Source organism: Conger conger, chromosome 9 (assembly GCF_963514075.1).
Source record: "Conger conger chromosome 9, fConCon1.1, whole genome shotgun sequence".
NCBI lineage: Eukaryota > Metazoa > Chordata > Actinopteri > Anguilliformes > Congridae > Conger > Conger conger.
In genome coordinates, this window is record NC_083768.1 from 21,883,037 (window position 1) to 21,893,779 (window position 10,743).

The window sequence follows — 10,743 nt, forward strand, 5'->3', positions numbered from 1 at the left end:
AAGGGCCTGGTAAAATCCCTTCTTCCATTTCGTGTCGAATGCAGATGTGACGCCGGTATGTAGAGCAGTCAAAATGGCGTTCGGCGAGGCGATGGGAGAGGGCGACCTTTGGCTCCCGGTTCAAATTTCCAATCTTATATTAAATGAAAGATCATTGACCCCACCGCTCTGAACGACCTCATCATGGTTCCCCCCACTGCCCCTGACAAGACAAAGCAATTTTCTACAGCTCACCCCCCACACACTCACACACACACTCACACACACACACACACATACACATACACACACATACACACACACCCACACAGGCACGTACTCTCACACACACCCACACACACACACCCGCACAGGCACGTACTCTCACACACACCCACATCCACACCCACACCCACACACACACACACACACACACACACACACACACACACCCGTGGTGAGGTGACCCCTACTATGTCCCTAAAGCACCTGTCACCATGATTCAGAGAAACGGTCTTTGTGTTTTCTCCCTCGAACCCCGTGCTCTGACTCCCTTCCCTTTGATTCACCTGGACACATTTCAATATGACTGTCAGTAATCCGGAGCAGGTGCGGGAGACGCGGGAATTAATCCCGTTTTCTCTGACATCGTGCCGCCCGTTGTAGGTTTTCCTTGTTGCTGTTGCTCTGTCTTGTTTATTTATCGATCGCCTGGTTTGAAATATTTATATGCTGCGCGTCTCCTGTGGCTTGCTATTTCTGCGAGAGAACAGACCTTACACCATGCAGAATGGAAACACGCTCACAGTCACACACAGGCGAGAGAGAGAAAGAAAGAGCTAGAAAGGCAGAGCAGTGAAGAGAGAGAGACATCCTTTAATCTTCCCACCACACCTACATATATATTCCACCCCTCCCACCCCCACCCTCATAACCAACACACACCTATTGCCCACCACACAACCTCACAGAATAGACAGACAGAGAGAGAGTGAGGAAGATAGAGAGAGAACGAGACAGAGAGGGAGACTGTTCCATACAGAGTGACTCAAAACCCACACAGGATGCTCACCATCAAAGACCTCCAGCTCATCAAACTGCCGGTTGGTCTGGAAGTGCTCGATGGTGAGCGAGATGTTGTAGCCTGGCTCCACCTTCACCACCCAGGAGCAGGTCTCAAAGTGCGGGAAGCCCCCGCCCGCCGTCTGGCTCATGATCACGCCCGTGGAGTCCGTCAGCACCTCGTTCATGGGACATGTCACTGGAGGAGAGGAGAGACGTAAGATATCCTCACAGGGTCTCTCCACAGTGAAGCCAGCCATAAATTCAATGAACAATTGGGTTCTTGCATCAGCTTCCAGCTAATATCTGACAAATGACACTATAGAAAAGTGCCCGCAGCTACGGCCCCGTCGTGACAGATTTAGTCCATAACAATAAAGGTACAGTAGTCCCAAAGCACGTGCCGATTGAGAGTAACTCAAGCTTTGTCATTTCCTTGAATATATAAATTTGTAAATCAAACATGTAATGGGGAGGAAAGATATTACCAAAGACTAGGAGGATTCATCTCCAGGGCTGCTTCACACACAACCATAGCGCACTGCACTGTTCCCCAGCCCAGAGGCGCGTGAGCTTAATATACAACACAAAGACTTCAGGTCTCTTTACATCGTTTGTATTCCTCTCTGGAGTTTCTGTGACATTCCAAACATTTTCCCTGTGAATTATCCGGCCGCTCCGAGGTGTTCCTGTCTCAGACGGGTCTCAGAAGCCCGGCTCCGTCTACGGATGACCGGAGAACAGACGAGCATAAAGCGCAAGGCCACACGTGGGTTTTTAATTTCCGGGCCCCCGTTCTGCGCATTTACACATTTAGCGTTTAGCCGTAGCCTTGAGGAAAAAAAGGCGCATCTGAAGCAGAACGCATTAAGTGTTTCTCATACCCTAAGGACACGGATCCGATTTGACGCAAGTTCCCCGAAACACAGATTCTAATTAGACTGACCTCGGTCGCATGAAAACAGCGCCAAGAGAAATCAATCAATATGTACACAAACTGACAGCTGTGGAGCTGAAGGAGCAGTAATGAGACAATAACACATTCGACAGTGTTGATTCACCCGCCTGCTCCTGGTTTGGTTTTTTTATAGACTATTTTTTTTTCTTTTTTTCTAAATGTCCTCACCTGTTTCCTGTTATATCTCGCTCATTTTCTTTTCACATCCACAGTTAAGGCTGTCTAACAGCATCCCTGTTCATCCACCAAAGACCACTGGTGCAACCCTCCAAACACACACACACACAAACACACATTCCTATCCATTACATTATAGGCATTTGGCAGACGCTCTTATCCAGAGGACGTACAGCAAAATGCCTACCCATAACCAGGGACAAGTGCACTGAAAGACCCTTGAGGGAAGTACAGTTTCAATTGCTAAGAATAAGATTTGGGCCTTGTAGATTAATCTGACAATGGATTATATCCAAAGAACCATTTTTATACAACACAACGCGAAATAATGAATAGACAAACAAAAGTAACAATAAAACCATCCTAGCGAACAAGTCTAGTAATAATGACACAGACTATTGTGAGAACTGAAAAATAATAGTCAATTAGAGATTACAGGGACATCCACACCATCATATACACACAGGGACTTTATGGTTACCAGGGAAATTACTGAAACACATTAATTTGGTCATGTGATCTCTCGACTGGTGACATGCCTTCAGTGAACACATAAAGCCACTGGTCATAAACATATGCTATTTTTATAATGATAAACCTGCCATCCAATTCAATGGTACTCAACTTAATATCATTCCATTCTCAATGCTGGCAGATTCATGTGACACCCCTTAATCGGCACTATATAAAAACAATGTCACAAAATAAAATGCATAAAAACAAGGTGATGGGGTGCATGAAAAAATGAAAACTGTGAATAGGAGTGCATCTTGCTTTTCCATACTAAACCACATTCTTATATTACCTTTATTGGATTTTTTTCCAGCTAAAAGTACAGAATCTGACACCTCACCATCAAGCAGGATTATTAACTGAAGGTGGTGTCCACAGTTTTACCGATAGCTATTCCATCAAAGTTTTTATGACTGGATATTAGCAACTGACAGGCCTTTTAATTATTCAGCTAAAAGCCTCCAACGCGGAAATGGCCTCAATATATCACTTCCATACCCAGAGATAAACTGTATCAGCAGTACGGTAAACTTCGTGGCCTACTATCACCTGACTTTTTTAGCACTTTTTAATACCAGGTAGGGTCAGCTCAAGGTGAACACAATACTTGTTTATGCATAAGGTGCATGTAGGACATCACACAAGACACACATGTCTGGTATGTTTCAATGATCCTTATGATATGCTAATATCTGTCTTGTCAAGATACTGGGCAGATATGAGGAAGAAAGAGCTTGAGTATGTGACAACAGGCACAGGTTTTTAATGCGGTCAGGCCTTTGTGCTTATCATTAATGCATAAAAGGGCTAATGGAAACCCATATAATGTGCCAATGCAATATACAGCATTGGGATCAAAGGCTTTGGATTGCTCATCTCCTGTTGGAGCATGTAACTACAGGAAGCACTTCATTTGTCCAGACAGAATGCTATTAGGTCTGTAGACTAGAGCCCCCAGGAAAAGAAAAATAAATTACGTATTACATAATACAATTATTACTACTATTATCATTATTATTATTAATATTATTACTACTACAACTACTACTACTACTACAAATAGAACAACTGCATAATTACAACACTTCAAGGCATTGCCAATATTGTGCATTACAATAATTAAACTTTGTCACATTACTTTCTTTCCCTCCCAAACTGTTTAATTTAAGCCACTGCAGTATCTGTCTCCAAGACTGACATTTTGTTATGATTCAAGTTTAAAAACCTCGACTAGGTCCACGACCATAGTGCAATTATGTTTGGTTATAATAGCAATCGCAGCTGGACGATAGTAAAACGAGTGAACAAAAAGATAAAGCATCTTCACATCGGCATGCGGTGTGAAACTTAATGCCCTGGCGTTCTGCTTCAGCAAAGCCCTTCCCAGTTTCCACTGTTTCCAGCCGCTTTCTTAAGAGCACTTTCTCTTTTTTACTGTAAATGAGCTGATAATTTCTACATTTCTACTGGGGCAGAAGTGCCAAAGAGCTCCAGTACCCCAAGGGGTGTTCATATTTGGATGTGGCACGATTCTCAAAGGACAGGCATTGTGAAAAATTCTGCATATTTTCTGCGGGTGTTGGGGGTGGCAGATTAGTCCTTTGTGTGCGTGAGTGTGTGTGTGGGAGCACACATCTGGTATTATCTTTCTGGAACTTTCCTTTTTTTTGCGATTAACAGTTTTTATTTTTATTTTCCTTTTCTCACTGATAGTTCTTTGGTGAGGGCTTGCTGCTTAATAACCTAAAAAGGAGTTTGTCGGTTAACCAACAGCATTTCACATTGTAAACCAAATGTAGATTTTTGAACCACAGAATAAAATTCTACTGTACGACCACTGAGAAACAGATTGGCAATAAAGCAAGTAATCACACTATGAACTTTCCACGCAAACACACACATACATAAAATAACAAAATTTCAAAATCCATCCAAGGAAGAAGAGAAGGATTAATTAATCTATTTTGGTATTTAATTAACATAAGCTTAGGGAAGATAAGGGGCAGATCTGCGAAGGCACAGTATTACATCAGTATTACTGAGATAAGTATGTAAGCAGCCCTGAAAAGGCCAGAATGGGTAGAGAATGGTGAAGGTTGTACTGAGAGGTGTTATAATACCCTAATGCCTGTCTGTCTTCCCCATTGTCAGAGAGAAATGCTGAGTCTCCAGCATAAGCTTTGGTGACTCAGAAGAGGAAATATATTCAAGCTTAGGCTTGAAGCTGGCCGTGAAGAGATATTTCATGTCGAACACACTTTCTAATGGACATTTTTACTATTTGTTCCATCTTCCCATGCTGCATTGTGAGTATATAATTACTTAGCAACAGTCGACCATACCAAGCAGGAACCATGCCGGGTAATTACTGCACATGAAAAATGTAACATAAGAGTTATAATGCCTTGTGGATATGCCAAAAAAAACACAATATAAAAAAGTAAGAGAGGCAGAGAGAGAAAGAGACTTATCCTTATCACCATGGAGACTGGATACAAGGAGTGAAGTTTCTCTGTGTTTGTGTAAGTGTGAGTGTGCATGTATGTGTGTGTGTGTATGTGAGTGTGTGTGTGTGTTTGTGTGTGTGTGTGTGTGTGTGTTTGTATATGTGTGTGTGTGTGTGTCTGTGTGTGTGGGGAGGTGTTTGTTGGAGGGATTAAAGGAGATGGGTGGCCAAGCTTGCAGTACTACGATCCCAGAAGCTTTGGAGCGGTATACTGGATAGAGAGTGAGAGAGAGAGAGAGAGAAAGAAAGAGACAGAGAGAGAGAGAGAGGGAGAGAGAGACATAGAGAGAGAGAGAGAGAGATGGGGCAGGAGTCCCACAGAGAGGCAGAGGGCCAGTGTCAGTGGCAGGGACAGAGAGACGGATGGTGGGAGTACAAGATGAATGAATTTGCACCAAGATGAATCACTGCTTCACTCCAGCCAAGAAGCCTACAGATGTCTGTGACTCAGAAGGGATTAGTGATTAGCAGGGCAGGACAACAGGAAACAACTTCCCGGCTGGGGTTTCAGAATGACGTCTGATCCTCTGATGCACTCACTAATGCTGCTGGCTGTTAGCCTAGCATTTTCATTACACACGCTAATGCGGCAGCGCGTTTCGCGCGGTTACGGCGCGTCCGAGCGACGTTAGCGGGGCTTTGATTTCACTTTAACGGCGTGGAGAGAGAGCAGAGGACGCTCTGCGGGGTGCATCGCGGGGTGCATCAAAGCAGCACTGTAGCACGGTGATGGATTTGCAGGGGGAGAAGGCGAGTGAGAGAGAGTGAGGGAGGGAGGGAGGGAGAGAGAGAGAGAGGATGGGGGGAGGGCCAGAGGATGGGAGGTGGCAGGAGGGAGAAAAAAGCCAGTGATTTGATAGGTGCAGCTGCAGCCTGGATGTCAGCAGCATTTCAATGAGCCCCGCTCTTCCTCGCCGTCCCTCCACTCTCGCCCGTCTGCTGCCCTACGGACACCCCTCATGCAACAACCGTCTTTCTCTACCTCCTGTTCCTCCTCCTCCTCATCCCTCCATCCCTCACACCCTCACTTTCATCTCTTCCTCTGCGCTTCTATTCTATTCTGTCTCATGGTTCTACAGTATATTCCCCCAGAACATCTCTCTCTCCCTTTCTCTCACCTTCACCTTCCCCCCCTCTCTCCATCACCTTCTACCTCTCCCCCTCTCTTCTTTCTCTCCCTGACTCTCTCCATCACCTTCTACCTATCCCCCTCCTTCTTTCTCCCTCGCTCTCTCCTCTCTCTCCATCACCTTCCCCCTACCTCTACCCCCCTCTCTCTTCTTTCTCTCTCCCTCTCTCACTCCCTATCTCCCTCCCTCCCAGCCGAGCCTGCCCTATTTAAGATAAGTGACAGTCACTCCAGAGCCCAGACACAGTGAGTGGATATTCAGCTCTGTCTGCTGACCCTCTGTATGGGGACCTTTTGGGATAGGGTGATTAACAAGCGACACTTAATTAATGAAAAGATGAATTACAGCACAGCTAAACCGAACACAAGTGCTACACTGTGAAGGGAGAGGACTCGTGTGTTTTGGTGTTGGTGACACAAAGACAATACAGGCTTTTCTCACGTACACTCTGCATGTCTACGCTTCCTGTCTGTAATTAGTTCCATTTATTAAGCTTTGCGTAATATTGCAGGGCTTTATTCCTCTGCCGACAGCTGCACTCCTTCCCACAGTGCACTGCTAACAATCTGACATGTCAGATTTTGTAACTGAGTGTGGTGTGCAAGGCCAAGCGCCTGAAAATAATGGGTTTTTTGGTGTGTGTGGATGTATGAGGTGTGAATGGGTGTGCATTTGTGTGTGCCTGCGCGCGTGTGTGTGTGTGTGTGTGTGTGTGTGTGTGTAGGTGTGCTAATGAGTGAAGAAATCCTAAAAGCATACTATTCTCTCTCTCTCTCTCCTCTCTCCTCAAGTGGTAAGTGCTATTAGCTTACACTTATAGGTGATCATAGGATTTATACTGTCCTTGTCCGATTGTACCGTGACGGAATATAAAATAAATAGAAATATGAAGTCTATTGCTATTGCCCTTGAATTTGTACATGGTGCACAGAAACATGAAAGAAGCATATTACTGCAAACACATTACTGCAAATAAAAACAATTAAATGAAATATTACCAGCACGGATAAATTAAGGCACGTAATCAGAACTCAAAACTAAAATTTGATCTTATTAAATTACATTGATGCTCTCCTATGCAGCATTCATCCATCCAATGAACTGGATCACAGTGCAGTAATTCTCTCCATTGTCGAAGTCTAATCTCAACTGTGCCAGTGGTGACGAGTAAAATAGTTAAATTTTCTGGCCGATTGACTACCTGGGTTTTGCCTTTACAAGCTGTTTAAGATGCACAGAATCCTCAAAATGGCTGCACAGCTCAGCTGGTGACTGGACCATGAAATAACTGGTTCCCGGCTACACGGGGCATACATGCTACTGATGTAAATTATGTTTCCAACAATCTGTGCCACTTTAAAAGTAAGCTTTTACACTTCAGAATTCAGGCAGAGGCTTCCATCAGTTTTCCAGAAAATACAACCCCTTTCCAACCATATACACTCAGTGATCATTTTATTAGGTTTGTATTAGAGTTTTTTTTTTTAACTTATTGGTCTTCTGCTGCTGTAGCCTATTCACTTACTGATTTGATGCGTAGTGTGTTCAGAGATGGTCTTCTGCATACCACTGTTGTGGTTATTTGTGTTACTGTCAGCTTTCACCAGTCTGGCCCTTCTGCACTGACCTCTCTCATTGACACGGCGTTTTTGCCCGCAGAACTGCCGCTCACTGATTTTTGTTTTTCGCACCATTCTGAGTAAACCCTAGAGACTGTTGTGCGTGAAAATCCCAGGAGATCAGCAGTTTCTGAGATACTCAAACCACCCTGTATGGCACCAATAATCATTCAACGGTCAAAGTCACTTAGATCACATTTCCCCCCATTCTGATGCTTGATGTGAACTTTAACTGAAGCTCCTGACCCTGCATTATTTTATGCATTGCACTGCTGCCACATAATTGGATGATTAGATAATCGGATGAATAAGTAGGTGTTCCTAATAAAGTGCTTAGTGAGTGTATATATTTATTCAAATAATACTAAGTCAGACTTACTAAGCCATATAGTATTATTAGTCATTACGCATTTAGTTATTTTACTTGTTATAACTTATTTATTTTCAGAGAAAAAATCTCTAGTTAGACCAGATGCAACGGTGGCCACAAGTTAAATTTGACACATGCGTCCTCGGTTTGCCAGAGGGAGTCCCAGACGTGTGGATTCTTAAGAAATAATCACAAACTGTGATCCAACACTGAGAGAAGCAAGAAGTGAGAATAACACAGGGTCACTCTCGGGGCCAATTACACCCTTCCACACGTCAAACGTCACACCCACCCCATCCCCAGCCGCCCCCAAAAGCCCCACCTCCCCCCCCTCACCTTCACACGACGGTGGAGGTCCTTCAAACTCCAGATGCGTCCCAAACCGACAGGTGAGGATGTCGTTTCCGCTGAGCTGGTACCCAGGAAGACACCTGTACCGCACAAAATCTCCTGCAGGGCAGAACAGAGAGTGAGCGTGGAAAGCCAGAATTCATTAAAAGCCTTTATTAACGGAGTCCTGCCCTCTACAGCATTACATTACAGTTAGTCAGACAGCTGACTTTTTATGCAAAGCGACTTACAGTTGATTCGACTAAGCAGGGGTCAATCTCCCCAGGAGCAATGTGGTGTTAAGGGCCTTGCTCAAGGGCCCAACAGCTGCCCAGATCTTACTGTGGCTATACTAGGGCTTGAACCACCAACCTGGTTAAAGTTCCAGTCACGCACATTAGCCACTAGACAGCTCATAAAAGTGCACTAGGCCATAGGCTGCCACATATCAGGAAAAGCCAAAAGGAACCTTTCATACATTCCTACATTTACACCTGGCCTGGTGAAGGCTGGGTCACTTTAGTGTCAGCTGATGTTTAGTCAGCTGTCACTTATGACAAAGTGGTCTGAATGTGTGTGAGCACTGCAGAGGAGTGTGTGTAGCTCCAGGGACGTTACATTAACCAGCAACAGAACAGAAGCAGCGCATGTCTCCTGAGTGTACACACCGCATGCCATATGCTCATTACAGCAGCTAGGCCCGCCCCTTACGCATGACTGGCTCCACCTGCACACGGCCCTACCACTTATGAACACTGATATTAACAACTGGTCATTAATCAAGGCCAGAGGCTTTCTGAAGCTCATGATATCAACCCCAGATTCAATTTTCCAAAACCGTGGCCCATCTACCCTCACGCCACTCCCCAGTGGGGCTTTTCACTGAATCACTGAATTAAGCTAATGTGGTGCCATAATCCATTATCAAAAATGCCTGTTCACAACCGCGAGGGGCTGCCAGATAGCGACACCCCGGCGTATCCCCTCCCGGGTCACCCGACTGTTCAGCGCTTTTGGAGGGGAGATTAAACCCGGTGGCATCGCCTTTAATGGATGCTTTTCGCTGATATCATCATGCAGAATACTGACCTGACTTCCACTTCAATTCCCCTCAGTGGGCATGTGAGCATGCGTTAAGGCCACGGGCGGGTGTTTGACATACTGTAATGCGCTATGGAGAGTGTGTTTGAGGCCAACTGGCTTCTCACGAAACAGTCATTTTCAAAAGGGCAGACTTATTTTTAGGGGTTGTTTTGGACTGATGAAATTCTCACAACAACAACAAAAAATATATACTAAATATTTATATATACTAAAAAATATCTATATTATTTTAAAATATAGAGAAAATTGAGAGATAAATTCATACAGAATCTGTGTTGCATAAATAAGGCTACATTTGAGCACAATTATTGAAAAAAGAGTAGCAGTTTTGTCCTGATGACTGGACCACATCAAAAGATCCTGTTGTGGTCAAGCTCAAAGAAATCAGTACCAAAATAAAACTGCAAGCACAGTTTTATGGTGGGACAGATTGGGTATGGCAAAAACCAGCGAGCAGTGTGACATAAATCAAGCCTAGCACACAGCAGCTGAAACTCTCCCGTTGACAGTAGGAACAGTATGAAAGACATAATTTTAGTAAAGCAGAAAACAACTAATGTTTTGTTGTAAAATTTAAATTGCCCCTGTTATGAAGGTACAGGGAAAAAAAGAAGAAAACAACCCCCATAATTGTATAATAGCTTCGGGCTATCATGTTACATGACCTGCCTAATTTACCATAAACAACAAACAGAGGCAGGGTAAATTGAATCTTACTTGAATCACTGCAGACATAACCAGAATTCCCTGGGAAATGTAGTACTAGAGGTGGGTCTGTGACCTCTAGAATTTCTATTCCATAGTGAGAGGGGGAGGGCTGAAAAAGCTAATGACTGTAATGACTAACTGTAAACAATACTAATGAATACAAAAGACTGTCTTTCTTCAAATGTTCTGATTACCCATAGGTAATGAGTATAGGGCCATAGGACAGTGTTAATATAACCACAGAACTCCACTATGCAGTGTAGCCTTGTACTGAGCCTCTGTTGCAC

At 44.2% G+C, this 10,743-nt stretch overlaps 1 protein-coding gene across 1 annotated transcript in view; it reads right to left on the reverse strand.

The window, feature by feature from the left end:
- The window catches only part of csmd2 (CUB and Sushi multiple domains 2), a 278,599-nt gene that overhangs the window by 35,889 nt on the left and 231,967 nt on the right, over window positions 1–10,743 (reverse strand). Inside the window, 3 exon segments of the mRNA XM_061255941.1 lie at window positions 1,052–1,240; window positions 8,651–8,764; window positions 10,466–10,473. Coding sequence (XP_061111925.1) covers window positions 1,052–1,240; window positions 8,651–8,764; window positions 10,466–10,473 — 311 coding nt within the window.